The sequence below is a fragment of the Microtus oregoni genome, unplaced genomic scaffold (assembly GCF_018167655.1).
Source record: "Microtus oregoni isolate MIOR12 unplaced genomic scaffold, Mior012 000023F_ref0000262, whole genome shotgun sequence".
NCBI classification, from domain to species: domain Eukaryota; kingdom Metazoa; phylum Chordata; class Mammalia; order Rodentia; family Cricetidae; genus Microtus; species Microtus oregoni.
This window is the reverse complement of record NW_024543082.1, coordinates 27,050,694-27,077,930: the sequence shown is the minus strand read 5'-3', so window position 1 is coordinate 27,077,930 and position 27,237 is coordinate 27,050,694. Positions and strand designations below refer to the sequence as shown.

Here is a 27,237-nt window from a genome sequence, read left to right as displayed (position 1 = left end):
GCCTGCAGGCAGAACAACTGTATACAAAATAAATAATAAATCTTAAGAACCCCTGTGTGGTGATATTTAAAAACAAACACAGCGAATTAAATAATAAATACAAACGTCAAGTCTTAGAATACCGCCTAGCACCAACTCTCCATCTCTTCCGGCTCCTTGGAGCAAGCTTCTAAAGTCCAGTTAGCCTAAACCAACCAGGTGCACCTCCTTAAGCCTGACAGCAGGTAGCAGTCATTACCTCGGCCACTGCTGTGATCCAACCTGAAATTTCAGTTCTTTTTGCCACATAAAGAGTCTTTCTACCCAAAAGGGACCAGTCCTTAACCATTTATGGCACAGCACCATAATGTAGGCCCCTCCTCTTTGCCCTAGGTTCTGGAGGTCCTATTTAAAGAATTTCTAATTATCTCTTTCTTTTTGATGTATTCAAGCGCAACGAGTGAGCCATTTTTAGTGCAGAGCAGAGGCAAAGATGTAGTTCAGTGGTAGACAGGTGCTGAACATGTTCAAGCCCGATCCTTACCAGCATAACAACAGAGCCCCAAACAGCAGCAAACCCAAACACCTAGGGCCCCAAACTCAACGAGGCCCCGCCCCTCGGCCCAGCTCTTGGCCACGCCCCTTCTGCACACTGCTCAGCCCCGCCTCCCACGCTCGGCCAAGGGATTGACTCGTCGCCTCCCGTCGCTCCTGGTGCTCCGAGCTATGGCTAGTAAGTGGTTCGCGGCCTGGTCGTCGAGATCCCCGCGGGAGCGGAGGTTTCGGTGCGGCGGTGCAGAAGAGCCGGCTGGGCCCTTGTGTCCCCCGGCCCGCCTTGCCGGTGGCTCAGGTCGCGGGTGTCCGCGGCTCGGAGCCGGGGCTGATCGGGGAAGCCCGGGGTTGTGGGACCGCGAGCCGTGCAAGCACAGGCCTCTGGGCCAGGCGTCCTGCCCCGTGAGAGCCCAGAGCTGTGGGGTGGATGGTGCTTTCAGATTTAGTGGCCCTAACTCCTTCACCTAATAGAATGGCTAGTCGCATCTCAGTTCACAGTTCATATGTTAGCTTCATGTGCCACAGAGTCCAGTGACTTGGTGCGGACTTCCCACTGCTGTGTTTATTGGTGCCATGACCCGGCGTGCTCATTTAAATGTGGTTCCCACATTGGGCCCTTCACTCGCCGTGTTTTGCGTCCCTCCCCTTGCAAATTTACGAAGATTATTAGGGCAGAAGATTATTAGGGCAGCCAGGGATCTCCAAAGTCATTATTATCGTTTCTTGGGAAGGTAAAGCAACAAGTGGAGGACCCCAGTGGAGGGTTTTCCCTGCTCCAGCCTGCAGAGGTCGCTTTCCACCAGCCCCAAGCCTGGCTAGGGCCCTGGTCCCTAGAGTGACTTGTGGGAGAGTGGACCATAGAAGCAAAACTGTAGTGAGTGAGTTGTAGCCTCCCTTCAGAAGCATAGACAGCCAGCTTCCTAGGTTTAGGAAGACCTTAGTGACTTTGTGTGAACTGTGGTTGTCACAGCTCAAGGTGTGTTAACCTGAAAGTAATGGCGGGTTTTGGGTTCTTTTAATTTAGATCTGGCACTGTTCAGCAAGAGATATTCAGGGCTAAATGTAGCTTCTTATCATATATATTTAGGATAAATGAAAAAATGAGAGATCGTAGTTTTTATACTTTAAACGATCATTTTGGCCTTCATCAGAAGCCAGGTTTTGTCAGTGTGATCTGTCCTTTAGATTATCAGTAGTTGTGACGATCAGAACCATGTCCAAACATTGCCAGACGCCCTGTTTGAGAATCCTGGGTCTGGCTGAACGAAGTGGGCAGATCTGATGACCGTCTCCTTCTGTCTTTGTCCTCAGCTTTCCGATTGGCCCTCATCCAGCTTCATGTTTCTGCCATTAAATCAGATAACGTTTCCCGGGCTTGTAGCCTAGTACGGGAGGCAGCAAAACAAGGTGCCAAAGTAGTGTCCCTGCCGGTAAGTATGGGGACAGCCGGCCTTTTTTAGGAGCCGTGGACCTGCCTCAGTGGTGTTTGCCAGCGGTGGTGGTGGTCCTCGTGTGCCCCAGCTCCAACCATGTCTTGTCCCGTGTGTGTCTCCTCTGTCACAAAGACGAGCAGAGATCTTTATCCTAAGATGTCTAACATTGTTACAGTCCGAACAGGATCACCTACTATGTTCAGATGAGGAAAACAAGGTTTGAGGAAATTACCTAAAGATAACACTTTCAGGGCCTGTATGCCGACTTTGTTCCTTACATAGTTAAAGCTTTCTGTTGTCATGTTTAAGGTCAGACCATGTTGTTTTGGCATTGTTTTGAAAAACTGTTTTGGCTTTAGTTGAAGATTGTATCAAATTTGGTGGTCAGTACAGGGTCAGCTTTGGAGTTCCTGGATAAACAGTAATCTTTAACAAAAGGAATCTTGTTAATCGTGTGTGTGTGTGTGTGTGTGTGTGTGTGTGTGTGTGTGTGTGTATGTGTGTGAGTGTGTGAGAGACCAGAAGTCAGTCTTTGATGTCATTCTGTAGGACCAATTCAGTTTTTCCTCCCTCCCTTCCTCCCTCCCTCCTCCCTTCTTTCCTTTTTTTGAGACAAAGTTTCTTTGTGTAGCCATGGCTGTCCTGAACTCTCTCTGTAGATCACACTGGCCTTGAACTCAGAGATCCACCTGCCTCTGCCTCCTGAGTGCTGTGATTAAAGGTGTCAGAGAACTGTTGAAGGCAGACGTGTGTTATGTGTGTGTGTGTGTGTGTGTGTGTGTGTGTGTGGTTGTCTTTCTTGGTGTCTGTGACCCAGCCCTGTCTTTTCATCCTCATCCACTTTTCCCATCTGTAAGGGACACCAAGGATCAAAGGATAGCGCCAAAGCGGGATTAGGGACAGCTTGGTGCAGTTACTGAAGCTGCTGCACTTCTGTGGCTTTCCAAACTTTTTATGCATAAGTTTTGTTGCTTTATGTAATCAGTATAATTTTGAACTCCAGAGTTCATCTCAGTATTCAAAATCACTGAATAGACCTGATTTATAGTGTGCCTGGATGCGGCCAGGGTCACCAGAATGATTTGTTTCCTCTGCCCTTCCCGGGGGTAATTAATTGCTGGTCTGCCTTTGATTGCCCGTTGTGTAGCCCTAGGCCTTTTCCTGATTGTGTTTCAACGGCTCACACCGGACTAGAGTTGGAAGCCCCGCGTTTCCACTTTTCCACAGAATTTTAAACGCTTTGCCCCTTTTCTCCTCTAACAAAAACCCAGGAGTGCTTTAATTCTCCGTATGGAACAAACTACTTTCCTGAATACGCAGAGAAGATTCCTGGCGAGTCCACCCAGAAGCTTGCAGAAGCAGCAAAGGAGAATGGCATTTATCTCATCGGAGGTAACTTCTTCCATGTGGTGTAACATGTAAACAGTAAAAGCATTAGGATGATGTTTGTTACACCTAAACTAATACATTTCAGCCCTTGGAAAGCAGAGGCAGAAGGATGGTAAATTCAAGATCAACCAGGGGTACACTTCAGGATGCACTAAGTGTAAAAACTGCAAGTTCAGCGTGGTTATGAGCAGAATTTCCCCACTTAGATTAATCTCCTCGACAAGAGATGGCTGTACTTTAACGGGGAGTTAAGTTAGTTATGTATGCAAGAGGCCTAGTAGACAGCATAGGAAGAATCACACCGACCCGGTCCTGATGAGTTCCCCTGTAAACAGAATGCCTAGATACGGTGTGGCCAGAGAGACCTCACCTCTGTTCTGTGTGCTGATTCAGGGTAATTGAACAGGTGGTATCAGTGCACAGGTGTGTGTGGAATCAGTTCTGTGATGCAGAAAGGCTTGGGTCTTAACTTTATCCTGGGGCCTCAGGATTCAGTGCTGTTGAAAGATGATGAATCTGAGCAATGGGGCACTCCTGATTTTGCTCTGACGTTACATATTAACTGTTGCACAATGCCATGGTTGAATTTCAGGGGCAGTTTGGTGATTTTTTAAACCGTCTTCTGACATCTGGCCCAATTATAGTTTATCAATAATTTGGAGTTTAATCCCTGAAAGAATATCAAGGGGGAAAGAATGCTTAGTTACTGGACCCAAATGCCTGTTTCCTAGGTGTTTACTTAGTATCACAAAGCTATTGGCCTGTTCCTTTTTGTTACCGTTTGGCGTGACTATGTATTTCTCTCGAGGAAAGGCTCCATCCCTGAAGAGGATGCTGGGAAGCTGTATAACACCTGTGCTGTGTTTGGGCCTGATGGGAGTTTATTGGTAAAGCACAGGAAGGTCAGTAGAGGGTGCACAAATCTCATCACCTTTCATTTTCTGTTTCTTGCTAGGATGTGGAAATTATAATTCATCTTTAGACTACTGGTTTGTATGTAGCAACGTTGCTGAATTTCCTCATCAGTTCTCCTCATTTAATTTCGATTATATAATCTGAGAAAAACAGCTCCATCCTCTCTTTCCCCTACTTCCATATTTCGGTCCTTTTTCTTGTTGCTTCATGTGGGATCTCAGGAATACCATTAAATAATAGGTGTGCTTATCTTATTTCCCACCCCGGAGTGAACGCGTTCGCCATTGTGCCCCGAATATAATGGTTGTTTTAGGGTTGTTTAGTATGATATTACATGAGAAGAGTCCTGCTGTCTTGTTTTTTAAAGTCATGGTTGTTGGAGGCTGGAGGTCCCTCAGTGCTGGAGTGCTTTCGTAGCCTGGGTGAGGCCTGGCGACAGTTGAGGCACTGTCTGCCACCTCCTCTCAGCGTAAGTTTACTAACAACCCTCAGCAGACATCCTTGGGGTCCTGTGCCTGTTTCTTTTGCTAATGTAATGAATTACATCAGTTGATTTTCTGATATCAAGCCACATTTGCTTTCCTGGGGAAAAAGTTCATTTTAGCTAGGTGATGGTGGTGCACGCCTTTAATCCCAGATCTTGGGAGGCAGAGGCAGGCGGATCTCTGAGTTTGAGGCCAGCCTGGTCTATAGAACAAGTTCCAGGACAACCAGGACTACACAGAGAAACCTTGTCTTGGGGAGGACAAAAACAAAAAGACTTTATTTGGAGGAGATGCATTACTGACTTTGCTTTGTAAAATTGTACCTGGATCTTATTTTTGTTTTGAGACAAAATCTTTCTTTGTAATTAGGCTGGCTTTAAATGAAATTAAAGTGGTCCAGACTGGCCTCGGACTTGTGGCAATCCCCATGTCTGAGCATCCTTAGTTCTGGGATAAGTTCTTAGATATAGCATGTGCCACCATCCCACTTACCTGTTTTTAAATGCTGCTCATTCTCTTAGTTTTCTTTGTCGTTGGTGTTTCGTTTTTTTGTTTTTTGTTTTTGTTGTTGTTTTTTTTTTTTTTTTTTTTTTTTTTTTTTTTTTTTTGATACAGGGTCTCTACAGAGCCCTGGCTATTCTTGTAGACCAGGCTGGCCTCAAACTTACAGACATACAGCTGTCTCTGCCTCCCAAATGTCTTTTCCTCTTTTGCCAGTTTTGTCAGTTTAATTCTGATTCTGGGAAATCTTCCTTAGCCTTTAGAGTGAGTCAGAGCAACACATTACACCCCATGAGGAGCCTGAGGAGCCTGCACAGCTTCCACAGCTGCAGAAAGCAGGTTACAAACCAAACACCATTTCCCCATTTCCTGTAAATACAATAGTATAGAATAGTAAGATCGGAAACCTCTTCCTTCCGAGACTAGAAACAAGAGGATTTAATGCTATTATTTAACTACAAGATTACTTAAACTTACTATTTAATACCGTGCCTGAAATCTCACACAGCAATAAGATAGGGGCTTGGATGTGAGGCAGCTGGCAGGGGCAGTGTGGGCAGACTGGGGAGATGTTTGTATTGTCAATCTTGAGTATTTCCATATCTGAGCCGCTGCTGCAGGGAGGCCGGTGGGAAAGGGGTAATAACCAATCGATTATCTATGATGCAGATCCATCTGTTTGACATCGATGTTCCTGGGAAAATTACATTTCAAGAATCTAAAACATTGAGTCCTGGTGATAGTCTCTCCACATTTGATACTCGTACGTACCACATAAGTTTGCCTCTTATAGTAGTAATCCCAGAAAAGAGCAGGTACTTTTCCTTTTATGTCTGTCCCCAACTCTTTCATATTGCCTTACTAGTAGTTCAGAATGGAGGAAAGCAAACAGTCTAGAAAGTTTGAACAGAATGGAAACCCATTTTGGCATGATACTTCTCTTCCATTGGGTTACAGCCGCCTGACCATAGCATCCAGCGTGTTCCTGTTGGGCCACGATCGATGCACCCTACTTAGATAATGTAAATTACTCACAGGGAACTTCCCACAGCTGTCCTGAGATGATGTCCCAATAGGGTTGAACATACAAATGGTCTCTGTGTAGGAGTCCTGTGTTAATTCTTCCCTGTCAGTGTTCTGTGATCAGAGGTTTACCCTTCTGCCCCATGCTACAGGAGACTCACTTCTCATGTGTGCATCTTCTGTTTGGAAACAGCTTACTGCAGAGTGGGCCTGGGCATCTGCTACGATATGCGCTTTGCAGAGCTGGCACAGATCTACGCGCAGAGAGGTGAGACAATACTACACACTACACACGGGTTAGGAAGCTCCTGGGAGGTCTGATTCTGGGATGGTCTTGTGGCAAGAAGGGAGCCCTTAACAGAAAATTGCCCAAAAAAGAAAATCACAAAACATTTGCACAAATGCCCAAAATCTCAGATGTAGATGTATTCATGGTCAGCTCTTCACACCAGTTTGCTAAACAGACTTCCGCTGATGATATGGTTTGAGGGGGTGTGACCTCATACACTGTGTAGCTAAGGCAGAAGCTTGCTCCCAAATATCCTCTCTGCCCTGTGAATCCCTCCTATCACTGTGTTGTTATGTGGAGCCCACTGGAAGCGGAGCAGTGGTCTGTGCTCTCTCGGATTTCAGTGAATGAGCCAAGTCAGGAGACCCGAGTTCTGGTTCTCGCTTCTTGCCCTTAGTCGGCACAGCACTTTGATCAATCATTTTCCCCCTCTGAAGAGGTGTGGGTTCTGGTTCCCTCCGAACTGCTCCGAGGGAGGATTAAGGAGAAACTTACAAAGTACGTCTCATGGCGTTCAGCACATCCCAGTAGCCTGGGGGTTACTAGGCTGAAACCGTTGGCACCTAACTAAGTGCCTTGGTCCGGATGATCTGAGAGCTGCTTAGCAGATGAGGTGTGTGCATTCTGGGCTTCACAGCGTCTGGAGCTGTATTGTTCCAGTCAGTCGGAAGATCAGGAACATGTTGATTACAGCTCTACTTTTTAAAACGGAAGGCACAAGTTCATCATCTCTGTTTTCTCCCGGCTGTACTTTATAGGAATAGCTCTATACTTCAGAGCCGTATTTGGCTGTTTTACAGACTGACCTCTTTCTGTATATGGAAAAGTTTGTTTGGCTTTGTTGGATAAGGAATAAAGGGAGGGACCAGAGTCCTTGAGTGTTCACCATTGCTTTTTGTCTTTCACGCCTGGAGGCTGTCAGCTCTTGGTGTACCCTGGAGCATTCAATTTGACCACTGGACCAGCCCACTGGGAGTTGCTCCAGCGAGCCCGGTAAGAAAGGACCCAGGCATCTCACTGCTGATGGAAGTATCAGCCTTAAATGGAATTCTGCCCTTGACACAGCAAGCCCTCGCATCCAAATGCACTTAGAACAGGTGAATCTTCAGAGAGCTCTGCTGGGTACCAACTCCAATGCCATAGCCGTGCCCTCAAAAGATGTGAGGGTTAGAGGGCCATTGCCATTCCTGGCTTATAAGATCAGTTTTAGATTGTACATGTGCCTTTTTCTCTTTTCCTTTGTGTGTGTATGTGCGCGCGCACACGTGTGTTGCCTGGACTATTTCACCAGCCTTGTGACCTCCAGTTCCATGCATTTGCAATGGCTAATGCCATTCTGTTGTACATAGGTACAATCTCTACTCATCAGCTAAGACACAGGGTATTCCTATTTCTTGGCTGTGGTGAATAGCCCAGCATACTGGGGTTCAGATGGTTTCTTTTCATGTGCTGTTCTGTTTTGCTTGGATTTATAACTTTTAGTAGGTTTTCCAGACCACATGTTGTCTTTAACTTTGGGGGAAACTGTTGCTTTCCACAATGGCTGTACTAACCTACAGTCCCACCAGTGGCTTTCTTCCCCACACCCTCACCGGGATTTGTTACCCTTAGGCTCTTGATATGAGCCACTGGAACTAGAGTGAGGCGTGGTCACCATGGTTTCGAGTTGCATTTGCCTGATGGCTAGTGATAGTGAGCATTTAAAATATTTATGTTGGCCATTTGTGTTTGTCAGCTGTCTATCATGGTGACGTAGGATGGGAAGTTTATCTTCGTTCTACGCGCAGAGGTTTCATTTCACACTTGGCTAGAGTGTCCTGGAGGCCTTTTTTTCCCCAGGCAGAAAAAAAGAGGCGGGGCTGGAGTCCACGTGCTCTTAAGAGCCTCTCACTTCCTCTAAGTTACACACCTCCCTTCCCAGCTGTGGGCTGAGGTCAGATGCCCTGTGGTAGACATTCAGGCTCCGAATTTTTTTTTTTTTTTTTTGATTTTTCGAGGCAGGGTTTCTCCGTAACTTTTGGTTCCTGTCCTGGAACTAGCTCTTCTAGACCAGGCTGACCTCGAACTCACAGAGATCCGCCTGCCTCTGCCTCCCGAGTGCTGGGATTAAAGGCGTGCGCCACCACCGCCCGGCTCAGGCTCCGAATTTTAACACCATTTGTGGGCTTCTCTTTAATACCTAGTTAGCTCTGTTGCTCTCCCAGTAAGTAGCCCAGGCTGACTTGAACTTTGACTCCCTTAGCTTCAGCCTCCCGACTAGTGGCATTAGATATGCTTCACCATGCTTTGATTTTTTTTTTTTTTTGCCATTTTCAAACTGGGTTATCTTGTGATATTGTTAAGCGTTGTTATTATGTATTTGTATATATTTCTTCATTCTGGAGGTTTTCTTTCCATTCTTGGTACCTTCATTTGCTGTATAGAAGCATCTTCTTTTGATATAATCCCATACTGCCTAATTTCCGTGTGTTTTATTCCCCCAAATTGTTGCTCATTCTAAGGTCCAGAAGCCTTTCCCTGTGTTTTCTGCTAGTGTTTTTTGTTTGTCTTTTTTTTTTTTTAAAATAACCACATACACTTGGGTAGAAACATATTGCAAGTCTACAATGTGTAAGGTATTTGCTTTCTGTCTGCTGAATACAGGGCTGTTGATAATCAGGTGTACGTGGCTACAGCCTCTCCTGCCCGGGATGACAAAGCCTCGTATGTGGCCTGGGGACACAGCACTGTTGTGGATCCTTGGTGAGTGTGTTTTAGGCTGAGCTCAGCTGGAAGTTGAAAGATGACACAGGATCACTTCCCCTGCAACTGCTCCTTCCTTTTACGCACAAATTCCGCTGGGTATGAGGGAGGCTTTCACTTGCCCTCCACGTGAGAAAACCATCCTGCTTGCCAGATCGAGTCCTTGGCCTTTGTCCCCTTCTGCTTGTCTTGGCAGCAGCAGTGGGGTAGGCAGTTGGTTTAGTAAGAGATTTCAGAATTCTTAGTTAGCTTTTAGCTAAAATTTAGGCTGAATGACTGGTCCCAGGACAGGAATGAGAAACTAGGCAAAAACATCACTCCCCATGTAATGATTAGACAGGAATGAGGTAAAGCAATGATTCTCAATCTGTGGGTCTCGATCCTTTTACAGGGTCTCATATCAGATACCCTGTATGCCAGATATTTACATTATTAATGATTCCTAACAGGAGTAAAATTACAATTATGAAGTAGCAACAAAAAAGGTTTTATGGCTGGGGGTCACCGTAACATAAGGAACCATATTAAAGGGTTGCAGCGTTAGAAAGGTTGTTTAGACATAGGATTTCAGCTCACATGTGACCTTACTACAACTCTGGACGTCAAAAGCTGGCTTTAGTCTATGGTACTTCTGTGTATGTACTCACACACGAAAGCAGTTCTGCAGTTTCAGAACAGATGGACCAGTCAGCAAAGCAAGAGTTTGAAGTTTAAGTATCCCCAGGGGGTCCCAGAGGATTCCCCCAGTGTGCTGTCACTCACAAAATGTGACGGACGACTGATTCTCTGGGTTCCACACTCCAGGATTTTAGGGCATTGGAGAACTGGGTCAGCTTGGCTTCTGTCGTGTTCCTGTCCAGATGCTTCTACAGCTCTACAACCAGTTCTCCTGTGCTCTACCTTTAATTTCTTCTGAAGGGTTTTGGTGCCCCAGGACTATGCCAACAGTGAGGTGATAGATGCCAGGAGTTACATAGAGAAAGAACTTTGAATTTGGCAGGACAGGTAGGTAGGAGTTAGAACAAAGGACTTAACCAAATGACATTAATGTATTGGTAGTTCACCCTTTCCAGGAGTTTGTGGCTATCTGGTAAGTACAATCAGTGATCCCAGGTGGTTTGTTATGACATAATATTTTGCAAATAAATCGTTTCTCTAGATGTGTTTTTGAGCTCCTGAGCTGGGCCAAAAGGCTGGATACTGGGAATAGTTTTCAGGATTAGCCTCCCCCTGGTCTTTTGAAGGGCTGTTGTTTCTGCTAGCATATAGACCCTTTCAACTTTTTTTGGTGGAGGAAGGGGGTTTCAAGACAGGGTTTCTCAGAAGCTCTTGGAGCCTGTTCTGGAACTAGCTCTTGCAGGCTGCCCCAAACTCAGAGCTCTGCCTGCCTCTGCCTCCTGAGTGCTAGGATTAAAGGCATGTGCCACTATCTGGCCTACCCTTACCACTTTTATGGGCTAGTCTTTCCCTCCAATCTGAAACCGAAATTTATTAGTATAGGAAGTCAGGGATCTCAGCTACAGGGTAGAGGTGCTAGTACAGTGGTTCTCAATGTTCCTAATGCTGAGACTTAATTCCTCATGTTGTGGTGACCCAACCATAAAATCATTTTCATTACTACTTAATAACTAATTTTATCTGTCTTCCTATTGTCTTAGGTAACCCTTGGGAACAGGACATCAAATCCCAATGGGCTAACGACCTACCTATAGGTTGAGAACCCTAGTAGACCAGGCCCAGCCACACTACTGTCAGGTGTGGCAGCAGCTGGGAGGGCACAAGGAACTGATGGAGACCCTCCTTGGCAGTTCCTGTTGGTTACTGGTAGCTCTTCTCCCACTTATAATCATAGACTAGCTATTGTTTTCTAGCAGTGCAGTTTATTAAATACATTCCATACTTTCCTCACTAAGCCTCACAGGGCTCTTATTTCCACAGGATGTGCCTGCCACAAGTTCACAATATAACAGACCCTGAATTCATACTGTTTTCTTGTTTTAGATCTTAGAATCTCTTGTTAGACAGAGGAAAATATTAAGAACTTGATTATCACCTGGTGTCAGTGAATCTCAATCTATTCTCCATCTCCTCCAGGGGACAGGTCCTAACCAAAGCTGGCACTGAGGAAATGATCCTGTACTCAGACATAGGTAAGACCTGCACAGCTGTGGTCCAGGTTTCTGGTGTCTCCACAGCTGAGGCCACTCGCTACAGCTGGTTCTGAGGACGAGCTCTGGGGCTCTGTCTCCCTGGGCTTTCTTTGACTTGACTCCAAGACCAATGCCAGGTCAACAGCATCCAGACAAGGCCAATGTTGCTGATTCATTTTTTAGTTTGCCAAAGACATCTCATTGGTTAGTAACGAGTTCATCATGCATGTTCCTGTTTTTGCAGACCTGAAGAGGGTGGCTGAAGTTCGGCAGCAAATCCCCATTTCAAAACAGAAAAGAGCAGACCTTTATGCAGTGGAGGCAAAGAAGCCCTGAAGTTTGTGCCTAAAATGTCTCTATGCTCATATACGCTATACGACGATCAACTTTACTAAATCTTTTTTGGACAGTGCTGGGAATTGATCCCAGTCTTACACATGTTAATTCTTCCACTGATATGTATCAGAACCTCCTCATTGAATTAAAATTTTTCTTTATCTGCTTGGTAACAATATTCCAACTCCTCTGATAAAGAACTACTTAAGCTGGTGATTCTTGGGCATTTCAGTCTTAAGATCCTTTTGCACAATACAAACTGAAGATTAAGCATTTTTGTATGTATAGCTAGTGGTGAGCTGGTCATGGTATGATACTCAACTGTCTGAGAAAATGTACTTTTGTAGGAACACTGATTTTCATGGTGCTAATATCCCATTAACATGACATTTTCAAAATATTTTTATTAAAATTATTTTCATACAATATTTTGATATTTTCCCCTTCCCCACTCATCCAACTTTGTTCTCTTTTTTCAAAAACAAAAAATCTCTACAAAAATGAAAATCAAAATCAACAAGCAAAAGACCAATAAGACAAATAGAAAAAAAAAGTACACAGACACACAAACCAATGGAGTTTAACATGCCACTTCTAAACAGTAACAGATGTGCAGGTGGCTCTGTGACCTGTATGGACAACACTGCTCTAACACACGACTGATTCAATGCATAATGGTTATTTACCATACTGGTAAATCAAAACTTTTAATATCCATGTTATATACATATGTATGTATATAGTATACATGTATATAGTATGTATTGTGGTTACTCACAGAAGAGTAACATCAAGTGACTAAAAAAATGAAATATATGATTTGGTAAAATTTGGTACACAAATACAACTATAAAATATCAGTCAAGAAAACAAGTACTTGTACCGCCACCAGAAGTTTCCCTATAAGCTTTAAAAATATTTATTATTCATGTCTGTGTGTGCGTTATGTGCAGGTGCTCTCAGAAGCCTGGGGCTGGAGTTAGAGGTATTCATGAGCTATCCACTGTGGGTGACAGGAGCTGAATTCCGGTTCTCTCCCAGAGAACGGAGAGCAATAAGCACTCTTAACCATTGGGCCATGTCTTCAACCCCTCCCTATAATCTCGTAACCTCTCTAGCTATTGAATCATCGATAAGCTTTACCTCCATAGAGTGTTTTTGAATTTTCTAGAATTATGCAAGAAGTGAATTACAACTTGGTGCTTTCATTGGTAGTTTATCTTACCTATGCATCAGTGATCTAGTCCTTGTTGATGGACTTGTGTTCTTCCTGGCTTTCCAATCAAAGAGTTAGAAACAAGGTTTTTCGTGTCTAAAGGAGTGCAATGGTGGGCTCTGGTATCTGTCACTGTCTTCCAAAGTGGTCATACCATTTTACACAGCTCCCAACAACTGTATGAGTTCTAGCTGTCCCCTACTCCCTTTCCTCATCACTTAGTATGGTTATATTTTTATTATGCTTTCCCTTTTTGGAGGTGGTGTCTTATTATGTAGCCTCCACTGGCCCTGAACTTGGGATTCTTACATGAGCCTCCCCAGTGCTGGGATTATAGGCACAATGTCATGACTAGTTTCTTCACTGTAAATATTTATTTCTTGGGCTGGTGAGATGGCTCAGTGGGTAAAAGAACTCGCTTTGCAGGCCTGATAACTCGAGTTCAATCCTTAGAACTGATGTGGAAGGAGCCAATTTTGGAAAGTTGCTTTCCACATGTAGGCCTCATACAATGAGAAAAAGAAAGAAAATTGATTTAATGACTGATACTAACATCCTTTCACGTGTGTCTTTGGTGAACTACCAGTAGATACCTTTTGCCCATTATTTATGGCTTTACTTATCCAAGTGTTAAGTTGCTTATATATTTCGATATAAATTCTTTGCCAAGTATTGTTTGATAGTCTCCTATCCTGAGGGGGAGGGGAATGACACTTACCCCTTCCCACACTGGGGATTAAATACAGACCTCACATGCTAAATAAACATGCTCTTTCCCACACAGTTGCAATCTCACCCATTCTCATTTCATTATTTTGTATCTTGCTATGTGATTTTCCTGTAAATGCCTTCTGAATGCTGAGATTACAGGCTTCTGCCACCCTGCCAACTAATTTTCATTTTTAAAAGAAGTATTATTTGAAGAACAAACATTGTGCATATTCATGAAGGTTAAGGTTTTTTTTTTATTCCTTTAAAATGTATTTTTATGTATTTATTCTGCCTGCATGCATGTTTGTGCAGCACACCTGTGTGTCTGGTGCCTGAGGCCAGAAGCAAGTTATCTGGTCTCCTAGAATAGAATTACAGGCAGTTTGTGAGCCGCCACATGGGTGGGGTCCTTGAAATCAAACCTCTCCAGTTCTCCCTTGTTTCTTTTTGAAGTTTGTCCGTTTTCTGTTGTATATAAAAACTATCAAACCCAACGTCACCAAGACTTTATTTGGTGTCTTCTGACATTTATGGCTTTAGCTTCCATTCACAAGTTCTCCCTATGGTTGAGAACTATGATTACACTCTTGAAGAAACCTATGAAGTGAGCCCCATAGCATCATCTACCAGGCTGCTAAGCAAGTCTAACACAGAGATAAAGGACGAAGGGGGGTTCTTCAGTTACTGCTCTCCAGAGCTTTGCTGCACTGGATTTCCCAATCACACCAATAAAAACTTGTATATGCCTATCTCCAAAGTTAGTTTGACACAAGAGACTGACTGAAAGTTAATAAACGAGCAAACTACCTATCTCTCTACTACAAGAATAGATAGAAAAGCTTGAATGTAGTATTTATTTTGTGAATTTACATGTAAAGCCATTTACAAAAGAAAAGATACAGACAGATGCAGCTTTCAGTGCAGTTTCAAATGTTCACAACAGGCAAAAGTCTGTGAGTATTTGGAATGACAGTACTGAATGGCACATGCTTCGTGTTTCCTACCCAGCCCCAAGAAAGAAGGGAGTAGAGTAGAAAATGTCAGTATAACGTAAATACAGCCATGCAAATAAAAACTTTTTAAGCAAAGAGGTCACATTTGGAGATGTAGGACATTCTGTACTTACGGCTGTCACCAATGGATAATTATTTCAGAACAAAATGAAGAGTGCTCCAACTTTCCATTATCCCAGTCAGTCACCTTAAATCATACTAACTGCCCCCACTGAAATCAGCCACAGGCTTACCAATATTGTTCAAAGACTATGTAAGAGGAGTCAGTCATTTCTAATAGTTTCCAAAAAGACAGCAATTGTAGTGAAATCATATTTGGTTTCAGTGGGATAAAGCACCCTTTTAAATAAGAGTGTAAAACTGTAAAATGCTCCTTTACTCTCAACAATGTAAACTATAATTAGACTTCATGTCCATACACCTTAACAGACTTGCTTTTTTAAAAAATCTTTTCACGTAGATAAACCTCTACGTGGATCTTAGAAACAGACTCAGCAAGAACACGCTCCCTGCCACACACACACACAAACACCAGAAAATCCAGCATATAAATAAGCAAAAGAGTCTGTGAAAGTGATGGACACAACCGTAGCGTTTCCAAAGAGAGATGAGGTACAGATAAAAATGAACAACCAAAGTAAAGTCAGCTGTCATTGTCCCTGGAGATGTGGACATGGACCATCAGTCCTCAGAGGTCAAACCTGCCTCAATACAAAAAGTACTCTATATACTGAACCTCTGAAAATACTGGCTCAACATCCCTTAAGTTAATACAGCCACAGCCAAAGCACTGAAATTGTCATTCCAAGAGTGTGCTCTGGCTCCAGGACTGACATCCTTTTTGAACCTTACCATATTTCTATCACTAGAAAACTTAAACTAATTAAATATTCCTATATATCATAACATGAACTCCATCTGTATGTGGGTTGCTCACATCCACCCACTCTCCTTAAAAAGCATACTATTAAATAGTACTTACTATGGAATAGGCACAAGCAATTATATACACATCTCTTTCATCTTACCTTCCTTGTTCAGCCTCTCATTAATAGTCTTCTCGTACGAATATCAATCAGAATATTTTGCTTCTGCATAATTTCCTAAAGTACTACAGATTCAGAGGCACTGAGCATGCTGACAATAGCTTAGTCTTTCAATTTTACTGAAAACCATATTGAAGCTTTTCGTCCTTAAAAAAAATTAAAAAGAATTGAATATAAAAGAAGTCTATTTTACAGCACTTACCATGTTAAAGACCAACACACTATAAAACACTCATATATTATACAAACAGCTATAAAAAGAAAATCATTCAGAACATAATCCCCACCCCAATATAAAAAAAACCAAATCAACAAATCAAAGTTTTTATTTGCATGGCCAATTACTGTTTGTATTCTACAAGTTTGTTTTAATATCCCTTTAACATGTTCTAAGCTTTTGTAGCACAGGGAATAAAAGCTGCAAGACTGCAAACTTCCTTCAACAGCCACGCCCACAACACCTAAACATGAAACAGATGTAATGAATGACAACATCACAAAGGGAATACTAGGTTCCACCATTCAACACAGTGTCATGACAGTGTCTTCAGGGTTCAGTTGAAGAGGGGTAAACTTTTAAAAAGAGTCCGTCTGCTTTCCCCTTGGTTTTATAAGGTCGGCGGTTTTAATCCGTATTTCTTTGCTACTTCTGTCTGGGCATGGGCAGCATCACAAAGTGAATACAGATGAGCCATCTCCATTTCCGATTTGGCCAGGTTGATAGCTTTGTTGAACATGTCAATGGCTTTCTCCATGTTTCCTCTAAAAAAAAAAAAAGCAAAATGTCAAAGATTCCTTAACAAGCACTTTTCAACAAGCAATAAAGTCTGTGTTGCATGAAGCATTCAACTATTTACAAAAAATTCAAGAAATTGGTCACCAAAAGAACACATAATCCAATAAAAAACAAAAAAACAACGGAGTACAGCCCTAAACAGAGAACTCTCAACAGAGGAATTTAAAATAGCTGAAAGACACTTAAGGAAATGTTCAACATCCTTAGTCATCAGAGAAACGCAAATCAAAACAACTCTGAGATTCCACCTTACACCTGTAAGAATGGCCACAATCAAAAACACTGATGACAACTTATGCTGGAGAGGTTGTAGGGTAAAGGGAACATTTCTGCATTGCTGGTGGGAATGCAAGCTGGTACAGCCCCTTTGGATGTCAGTGTGGTGATTTCTCAGAAAATTAGGAAACAACCTTCCTCAAGACCCAGCAATACCACTTTTGGGTATATATACAAAGGATGCTCAATTGTGCCACAAGGACATGTGCTCAACTATGTTTACAGCAGCTTTGTTATCATAGCCAGAATCTGGAAACAACCTAAATGCCCCTCGACTGAAGAATGGATAAGGAAAATGTGGTACATTTACACAATGGAGTACTACACAGCAGAAAAAAATAATGACATCTTGAATTTTGCAGGAAAATGGATGGAGCTAGAAAACATTATTTTGAGTGAGGTAACCCAGACACAGAAAGACAATTATCACATGTACTCACTCATCAGTGGTTTTTAAACAAAGAAAAACAGCCTACAAATCACGATCCCAGAGAACTTAGACAACGATGAGGACACTAAGAAAGACATACATAGATCTAATCTACATGGGAAGTAGAAAAACACAAGATCTCCTGAGTAAATTGGGAGCATGGGGACTTTGGGGGAGGGTTGAAGGAGGGAGGGGAGAGACAGGAAGGGGAGCAGAGAAAAATGTAGAGCTAAATAAAAATAAAAAATACTACTCCACATTATTTTGTATTCTTCATTTAAATACAGTGAGACTAGAGCAGTTATTATTTAAAAATCACAACTCTTCCTGGATCCTAAAGTCTCCATGTTTCTGCTGAAATGAGAGGCCCAGGGCAACAGCCTCAGAGAACACTAGCAGCCATCAATGGCTAGACCTTCAAGGACTGGGTAAGGCCACACTCCTATTACCATCTCTATCCCCAAATGCTCAAACCTGTGAGCTTCTATGCAGTTACAGGTCAATCTCAGTTCCTCAATCAAGCCAACCGTGATCACAGAGATCCTCAATTATCGCCTCTGCTTAACTCCGGTCAAATCCTTGCCTTCTAGAACCCACTTCAAATACGATTTTATACAAAATATTACCCTACTTCCTCTTCCCAGGAGAATTATCCACTTTATTCCCAATATTCCCCAGAGTCCTCTTATCCCTGTATACATAGGCAGACGAGTGTTCACACCATCTATCTCACTGATGGAAATCTTTCAGATCCTATACCTAATAAATGGATAAACATGCTATGTCTAACCAAGTTCACCTCTTACATTTATGTGTAGCTAGGTTTTACAGTTACTAAGAAACAGCTGTTTAGGAAAACTACGCATGCATGTGTGCGTGTGTGAAATCCTATAACTAAAATCAAAAGTCAATACTATACAACCGTCAGTTAAACTGCCAAGGTAGCCCATATTTAACTTTCTACAGCATATGACTAACACAATGAACTACTTTAGGAGCTTATATGGGGCTGTTTTTTTGCAATAACTAGAAGAGCTACAAAATATTAACAGAACCAACAGTATTAATCATTTGCTTTTAAGTAGGACCTACAATGAACTCTTTCTTTTTAACGAGAAAAGATTTCTAGCCCCGCCTTATCTAAAACTCCCCATGTACCTTAGGATCTGATCCTTCTGCTTCAATGTCCAGAGTTCTTTCAGAATCTGCCCCATGCCCAGCTGTGGTGCTGGTGAATGGACTCAGGGCTTCAGGCATGCTGGGCAAGCACTCTATCAACTAAGCTCTATCCCCAACGGACTTTTAAAGTACAACTGGACTCATAAAATTCCCTCAACCCCCATTCACTTAAGACAATGTCTATGAAAACTTTAAATGAAATGTAAAGTGTTTTTTACAGGCATCAATCTAAGAAGAATTCAGAGCTTTGCTCAACCATAATTAGGAACCACTCTTCTATTCTAGTAAAGCACTATTTTATTTGCAATAACAAATTAGTACCACAGGGCAGGGAACCCTGACTGCTCTTTGGACTGGAGAGGGAGAGGGAGAGGAGTGGGAGGAGGGGGAGAAGGATGGGAGGAGGGGGAGAAGGGTGGGAGGAGGGGGAGGGAAATGGGAGGCTGGGAGGAGGTGGAAACTTGTTTTTTTTTCTTCCTTTTCTCAATAATAAAAAAGAAAAAAAAAGAAATGATATTTGTATATACCTGCCACCAGAAGAACCACAAATGTTTTGTCAGTCTTTGGAGGAAAGAGAGCCATAGGGAGAACGGACTAATAAGAGTTAAGAGGACTTATGCTGACTCCTGACAAGTGATGGTGGGGATCTGTCACCTTGACAGCAATGAAGTACGGACTCAAATCTTGTTCTCACTAATGTCTCAGTGTGACCTTGTTAGTCTAATCAGACTGAGCATTTGTTTCTATACTCTTAATCCTATATTGGGATCATTAAAAGGCCACCAGAAGCAAAATTTGGAAGATACTCAAGTTCAATATTTGGTCTAGAATACGTACTGGAGGAAATACCAGTATTAAGATATGGTATAGTCTGCCACATGCATAGATTAAATGTAGATCTTAAGTGCAACTCTTGGTAAATATTTACACAAAACAAATAAATCAGAATTGTAAAAATTCCAATCAAACCAGAGTTTTTCATGAAAATTCAGAAGATGTTACAACTTGCCCAGTTTCTTAGCTGGTTGCTTCTTTGTCATAGGATCCAGAATCCACTTCAGTCTGGCTATCTATTTCCTGTTACTGACACTGACTAAACCATGTTCAGGTGTTTGTCTTCACACAGATACAATAAAAGTAAAAAAGGAAATCATACACAATACATAAAGAACCAGTTTCACTTGCTAAGTCATAAGCATGACAGCTTTTATAAGTGTAGCTTTTAATCTGAAAAAAAAATAATGAAATGAGGCAAATCCCAATCCCCTAATTTCTAAGGAAGTGTGCATCAAAGTTCAGCAAGCTTTAAACAGTTAATGAAGACTGGCTGATAATCAGAAGTATGTAATGAGAACAAAACCCAAAAATCAACGGTGCTTCATTACATTTCTAAGAATAGACTCTACAAGTTACCTCTGCACTTCAATGGTTCCCATGGTTTCATATGCAAAATCACATTTGTTGTCAATCTCAATAGCTTTGCTGATAAGCTCCAAGCCTTTATCCAAATCTTGCTTCCATTGAAGTTGAAGTAAACTGGAAATGCAAAAAAGGGCAGAAATATAAATATATGATTTGGTCTCTGCCCTCAATAAACTTGTAATTTAGTTCTCTAGGAAAAGCAAAGACTAAAGCGGAAAACAATCAACAAGACCCCCGGAAGCTTTGGGCCCCAACTTCTGATGTGGAAGTGCATAGCCACCGATTATCATGAAGTAATGATCCAGTCTGACTGTCTGTAAATACCAAGAATGATTTACCTGCTTCCAAAGCCCCTAACCTCTCTCCCTACCACCCTTGTCCTTGTGGTTTCACTTCATGAGAATAAAAAGTATGTTAGACACACTGCCAAAAAACTGTCTTGCAAATTGAGGCTTCTCCCTTTACAGTAAGAATATAAACTATTTTATCCTTACAAAAATAAAATTATTACATTATTTTCAATTTATTGAACATATTATAAATTCTTAATAATTTGATACAATCATTTTCAAAAAATAACGCTTATTTTATAGCCTTTCCATTTTTCCATTTCTGTATATGTGTGTTTCTGTGATTGAATGGCAGGAGAGGTCAGATGAGGGTGTCAGAAGCACTGGAGTTGGAGTTGTCTGATGACATAGATGCTGGGAACTCAATTTGGGTCCCCTGGAAAATAAGACTGGCTTCAAACTCAAGATCCTTCTGCCTCAGCTACAACAACATACACACACAATTACAAATTAGTTTTGCAGATGGCCATAATTGTATACACTTTAATTCCAACAATACAAGGCAGAAGGAGGTGATCTTTATGCATTCAAAGTCAGCCAGGACTATATAGTAAGACTGTCTCCAAACAAACACATATAAAACTTGCATTTCTTTCTTTCTTCTTTTGTTTTTTGAGACAGGGCTTCTCTGAGTAAGAGTTCTGGCTGTCCTGGAACTCACCCTGTAGATCACACTGGCCTTGAACTCACAAGGATCCACCTGCCTCTGCCTCCCAAGTGCTGGGATTCAAGTTGTGCGCCACCACTGCCTGGCTCCAAACCTGCATTCCTAAGAGTCTTCCACAATGTACTGTCATTAAAATGACTAGTTTCATATAATTAGTCAGAGTAGAAATATTATGAACTTACAAACTATTGGTAAATTTGAAAAGTAAAATAAGAGATGTTTATCTAAATGGCACCATTAGGTTGTATGTATAACAGAAAAATCTACAATCAATGTTTTCAAATATTATTTAATAAATGAATCCTTTTTGGTTGGGGAAGCTGACATAAACACCTGACCACCTCTCAAGACAAGGTACAAATTGTCTGACACCCAAATTGTCCTCTCATGTCCACCATTGCAAGTGTGTGTCCACATTCACACATATCACATACCCATATGCACAAAGATTAAAAAATCTACATACTGTAAGAAATCTATCAATTAATTCATTGATATGTCTACTCTGAATCATTTCTGTAAGGATAAAAGAAATATTCTATTACTGTAAAAGAAATTTAGTGTCTTATTGGAACAACAGAACCAGAAAAATACATACCCTTTATGAACATAAGTTGTAGCATTATCTGGTTCCAAATCAATACATTTATCATACATTTCATCAGCTTTACCAAACTGCTGTTGATCTGTTAATGCCTATGTGAAGAGAAACTTCAGTTATATATATTAATGTAATTGCTAACCTGAAAATTAAAAGTATACTGCTTATTATTTAACCATCAAATTACTGCCTGAAATTAATTTAACCCAGTTTAAATTTTACATCTTACTCAAGTTTTTAGGTTGTACTTAGTATAAGTATGAGATCCCAACTGTCCTCTCTTCTCATGAATAGTTAAATGAAATCAAGGAGTCTGCGAAACTGAATAATACAGAGGGGCTACTTTTAATGAAAGCTATGTCACCACACTTTCACAAGTCTATACTTGTACTCAGACTTTATCATACTAATATGAAGGGAATTTGTCTAAGGGCTAGACTCATTTCATTAAGTGTACATTAACTCTTACCAGATTTTCATGAATACCAGAGCGTATCAAGGCTTTAACTTGGAGATGTGCTGGCACCTAAGGCCATGCTTTCAGAGTTAACACAAAAACTGATACTGTATACCTTTCATAGAAGCAACAGAAAACAAGCCTAGATTTCTATATGTGTATGTGTAAAGTCACACTAAAATGCTCAGTGAATTAATGCTAGTGCCACTGTGCAGAGACTGTGTACGAATCAAACCCACTTAAAAGGGAAGAGAAGGGCGTGACTTAGCTGCAAATCTTCCTGGTGCTAGCTGCACTAAAGGGCAGGTCTTTGCTCTCCTAGTTCCTAACAGACATCTACCCAAAAAAAGTCCTGAATTCTACAACAAAGGATGGCTACTCCTTTGTTGTTTACCTTTGTATATAGTTTTACACAGTGCATGCTCTTGCTCTCCCTCTCTCTCTTTTTTTTTTTTTTTTGGCTTTTCAAAACAGTTTCTCTGTGTAGCCTTGCTCATCCTAGAACCAGGCTGGCCTTCAACTCAGAGACCTACCTACCCCTCTCCCCCCCACCCCCAGTGCTGGGATTACAGGCGTAGGCCACCACTACCAGGCTAGTGCGTGCTTTTATACTGAATTTGTAAGTGTAGTAAGCAACACTGCTTCATTTTTATAAAGAACTAGAAGGAACTAGGAATAAAGAAACAACAACTTCTAGCTTGTTCCACATCCCAGATTAACAATTGTTGCCCAGGGGCACGTAGGACACATTGGAAGAACAGCCCCACACAAATCAACCCTTTTACAGGCCTCCCTCCTTCAAATGACACTAAAAGCGTGAAGAATAACAAGACGTGAAATCTTTAAAAGATAGCAACTTTTTAATATTTTCTATTTCTATGCTATTTATGGGAAAGCTCTTGGGGTTTTCTTTTGTAATTAAACGAAGTTGGAATGTGAGAATGATGACAAAGGCTCACAATCTCAGCACTTAGCTTAGAACAGGGAGATCATGAGTTCAAGGCCACCTTGGATTGCATAATAAGATCCTGTCTCACAAAAGGAAAAGATAAATACAAAAAAGGCAAATTTTAGCTGAAAGACAAAGGGAAGAATTATTTACTAATATAGATGACTCAAAAATCAATGCTTTTAAGAATCTCAAATTAGAATACAGTTGATTTGGGTTTCAATCATGCTTTCTGTAGGTTCCACTCTAATACATGTAACATAAAAGCAAAAAAGTAACCAAGAAGGTGGAAGGGAAGAGCAAGAGAAAGATTAAGAAAAAGAAACTTAAATTTTTTTTTTAAAAAAAAGAAAAATAGAGAAATGATGTATGATGATACTGGAAAAAACTCATTAGTTTGTATGCTAATTACCAAGAATCTTAAAAGAGAAAATAAGCTGCTACAGCTTAGATAGCCCTTTAAAGAAAAAGACCGCATACCAAGGATATTCCCCTATCATTTAAATAAAGGGTAAATTACTTTTCCAATCCAGTCCTGCTAAAAGCATGAGAGAAATGCTTGCCCAGAACTTCTCTGCCTTCTAAGCTTAGCATTCAGGACCATGCCATGGGCTTTGACACGGTCAAAGCACAAACAGCACTGCTGCACCCACAGAAATGCGACCAGGCTAGCACAATCCCATACTGCACCCACAGAAATGCGACCAGGCTAGCACAATCCCATACTGCACCCACAGAAATGCGACCAGGCTAGCACAATCCCATACTGCACCCACAGAAATGCGACCAGGCTAGCACAATCCCATACTGCACCCACAGAAATGCGACCAGGCTAGCACAATCCCATACGGGACCCACAGAAATGGGATCAGGCTAGAACAATCCCATATGGGACCCACAGAAATGCAACCAGGCTAGCACAATCCCATACTGCACACACAGAAATGCGACCAGGCTAGCACAATCCCATACGGGACCCAGTGTACAAATGCAGTCCTTAAAAACTATTTATACTTACCTGGGCATAAAGTGCATAGCCTTCAGCACACCTTGGAAATTTCTTTATGACCTCTTCAAAACCTTTCATAGCTGCTTGGACTTGTGAAGAATTGTTTGCTGTATATGCCTGGCGATACTGTTTAAAAATCAGAACACTCAAGTCAAAGAACTAAAAACACTTCTGGAATCTTAACATATAGAAGATATGGAACATTACAAAGTGTTTCCAGAAAAGCAGGTGACCTGTTAATACAATTTGCTGTATCCAAAAAGACTCTAAGGAACAACTCGGCAGCAGAGAATCAAACACTACGCTGGGACTGCAGGTCACTGGGGATTCTAAAGCAAGCAGAAGGAGTCTTCTGGCCTTGGAATAGTTTGAATGAGAATGGCCCTCACAGAGTAGTAAATCTGAATGCTCAGTCCTCAGTTCTCTGGTGGGAACACTGGGTGTAGTCTTATAGAAGTGTGTCACTAAAGGTGGACTTCGAGACTTCAAAGGCCCAGTTTCTCTTCCTATCTCTCTCCTCCCTCCCTCCCATGGATCAGATGTAAGCCCTCAACTACTGTTTCAGCACCATGGCTGCCTGCCTTCTGCCATGCTCCCTGACAGGATAATGGGCTAGTTCTTTCAGACCGTGGCACCCAATTAAATGCTTTCTCTTCTAAGATGTTAAGTAAGCATATACACGGCATAATTATGATTTATTTTTCTGAAGTGCCAAAATTCAAAACAAGGACCTTACACAGGTTAAGCCTTCACATACTTTATCACCAAGCTATAGCCTACCTACAGACTTTTTAATGTAGTTAATTTTATTTTTCATCTTAAGCCTATAATATTAATATTTATTTGTTAGGGTTTTTCAAGACAGGGTTTCTCTGTAGCTTTGGAACCTTCCTGGAACTCGCTCTGTAGACCAGGCTGGCCTCGAATTCACAGAGATTCCACCTGTCTCTGCCTCTCGAGTGCTGGGATTAAAGGTGTGCACCACCACCACCACCTGGCTCAACATAAATATTTATGACACAATTTTCTTTATAGGGAAAATTATTCTAGGGCTAGCCACAGGGAAAGCATAAGCAGTTAAGTCATGTTGTGACTATAAATTATTTCTTCAAATTGTTTTTGAAACCTTTACACTAGTTTATAGTAGTGAATCAATTGTTATAAACTCTGGGTATGGGTGGTAGGGCTGCAACCCCAGCATGAGAAGGTGAGGCAGGAGGGTTGGGAGACCATGGTCAACTATATACTCATTAACACACATCAAACATCTTTTCTCCCTGAAATCACCATTTGATTTCATTCATTTGAAATGAGATGCTCCTTTTTTTACTAAATACAACAAAATACAAATGGTGCTTATGAAATCACAGGTGAAAACAGCACCTACCAATGCAAAACACTTCTGAGCTTGTGCCAGAGCAAACTTGGGTCTTAATTTAATGCATGCATCAAAATCCGCCACTGCTTCTTCAACTAGATCCAGCAGAATTTTTAGCTAGGGAAGAACTCATAATTAAATGCAGTCAGAATAGTAGGCTCAACATTTCACCAATTTCTATTCTGTTATCATAGTTAATGCTCAGCATTTATTAATTTATTCAACATAAAATTACTTTGCAGGAAAAAAAGTCATGATTCTACAACCTCAAACTGGTGTTTGATTTAAAAATAAAACATGATAATCCATTTTCCCTGTAATTTAAATAAAAATTAAGAAATGTAAAAACCTTAAGTGCTTCTCTACTTAATTTCAAATCAGGTTAGACTTTATATAATTATCATTCAATTAATTTCAATATACTAAAAATAAAGACAGAAATGGCAAGAATCTTTAAAAAGTTATTTCAACACCTTTCAGAAACATTGAACAAAATTTTCCCCTAGAAAAGGACTTCAAGTCAGGTACATCTGTATTCCCAGTACTCAGGCTGCTGAGGCAGGAGGACCATGTGCTCAGATGAGCTTGCACAACAGGAGAGACTTAGGTCTAAAATAAATAAACAAATATTCATATTTTTAGTTGTTATAGAAACTTCTTCCCTTCTATTACACTGTACGGTAAGAAACCACAGTAAGCAAATTAGACTGGGTGTGTTCTGGGTTTCTGGCTCCCTGGATAGTGTTGGGTAGTTTACAACTGCCTACCACTCCAGCTCTAGTGGAGCCTACAGATATACATATGTAATTATAAAGAATTATTACAATGGTTACTAAGTGGGATTAGTGTTTATTCACTGAAACCTATAAACTAGGTACAACTAATAAACTAGCTGATCTGGTAAGTCCACATTTTTCCCTTTCTTCTACAATACCAAAATTATAATAAATTTCATCATAAAGATGTAAGTAAATACAGGCCAATTCAATACACAAAACATTTAAACGTCAAGAAATCCTGAAAAGTAGTTATCAAGTTATCGACCAGAATTACAGGTAAGACCAGATCTACCTGTCCTCGGTGGTGATAAACATCTGAATTCTGAGGATCGATCTCGGCAGCCATGTTGAAATCCTGGGTCGAGAGCATGGGCTGCTGCTGCTGCATACACATGGTGCCTCTTTTGATAAGGGCGTTTGCTCGAAGCTACACACCCAAAGTAAGAAAAAGTTCCTGTTAATTTTACAGTTCAATTTACATGAAAAAATTTCTGTAATGCCTACCATAAAGTTCACCCCTCAAAGACTATATGCATGTTTGTTAGTACATTAACTAAAAATTTCAGAGCATTTTTACCATACCCAGAGAACACGCACAAGCATAACGCTTCCAATCTAATGCCCAGAAACCACTATCTCTAGTCTATTTCCTCACATTTGAAATGTTTCATTGGGTTTTCATTTAGAATTTTCATTGGAGTGGCATGTATTAGCATTCCTTCTTATGGCACAGTAATATTTAATTTCCAAAGCATCTTTACCACTCTATATTCCATTACAGTAATGCATGGTTCCAATTTCCCTACATCCTTACCAGTATTTGTTATAACCCATGTTTTGTATTTATAGTCTTACTGTCTGTGCTTTCTATTTTTATATTTAAATAATTACAATCATCAGAATAGGAATGAATGAAGAAGTACTTAATGAAGTTTTGGTTGGTGCTGCCCTAGCAGGGAGTGCTCCTGGAGTACTTTTCTCATGCTGTCATTGGTCATTTCTAGAATATTCTTTGGTGAATTGTTGAAATCTTTTGTACATTTTCAGATTAGGTTCCATTTTTACTGTTGGGTTCTAAGCTTTTATTTTCAATTACAAAGCCTTTATCATATAAACGCTTCCTGGGTATTTTCTTCCATTCTTTGGAAGGTATTTTCAGTTTTC

At 41.2% G+C, this 27,237-nt stretch overlaps 2 protein-coding genes across 2 annotated transcripts in view; one reads left to right on the top strand and one right to left on the bottom strand.

Moving 5' to 3' along the window:
- The first annotated feature begins 625 nt into the window (after positions 1-625).
- On the top strand, positions 626-11,972 carry Nit2 (nitrilase family member 2). The gene is made up of 10 exons (XM_041672892.1): positions 626-712; positions 1,843-1,961; positions 3,236-3,356; positions 4,167-4,255; positions 5,924-6,017; positions 6,471-6,545; positions 7,481-7,559; positions 9,210-9,308; positions 11,403-11,458; positions 11,703-11,972. Exons 1-10 carry the CDS (start codon positions 706-708, stop codon positions 11,792-11,794), a joined length of 831 nt encoding a protein of 276 aa, XP_041528826.1. The 5' UTR covers positions 626-705; the 3' UTR covers positions 11,795-11,972.
- Positions 11,973-16,088: 4,116 nt separating this feature from the next.
- The window catches only part of Tomm70 (translocase of outer mitochondrial membrane 70), a 32,022-nt gene continuing 20,873 nt past the window's right edge, over positions 16,089-27,237 (bottom strand). The window contains exons 7-12 of the mRNA XM_041672890.1: positions 26,366-26,500; positions 25,304-25,411; positions 23,926-24,042; positions 21,499-21,596; positions 19,875-19,997; positions 16,089-16,542 (exon numbers count right to left, since the gene is read on the bottom strand). Of these exons, the coding sequence (XP_041528824.1) occupies positions 16,389-16,542; positions 19,875-19,997; positions 21,499-21,596; positions 23,926-24,042; positions 25,304-25,411; positions 26,366-26,500 (735 nt within the window). The 3' untranslated portion in view covers positions 16,089-16,388. The remainder of the gene's footprint in view (positions 16,543-19,874; positions 19,998-21,498; positions 21,597-23,925; positions 24,043-25,303; positions 25,412-26,365; positions 26,501-27,237) is intronic.

Bases quoted from the DNA above. Each gene is read 5' to 3' on its own strand.
- Nit2 (XM_041672892.1), top strand. The intron at 6,546-7,480 runs GTGAGACAATAC...TCACGCCTGGAG, and splicing joins ACAGATCTACGCGCAGAGAG to GCTGTCAGCTCTTGGTGTAC. The intron at 9,309-11,402 runs GTGAGTGTGTTT...CATCTCCTCCAG, and splicing joins AGCACTGTTGTGGATCCTTG to GGGACAGGTCCTAACCAAAG.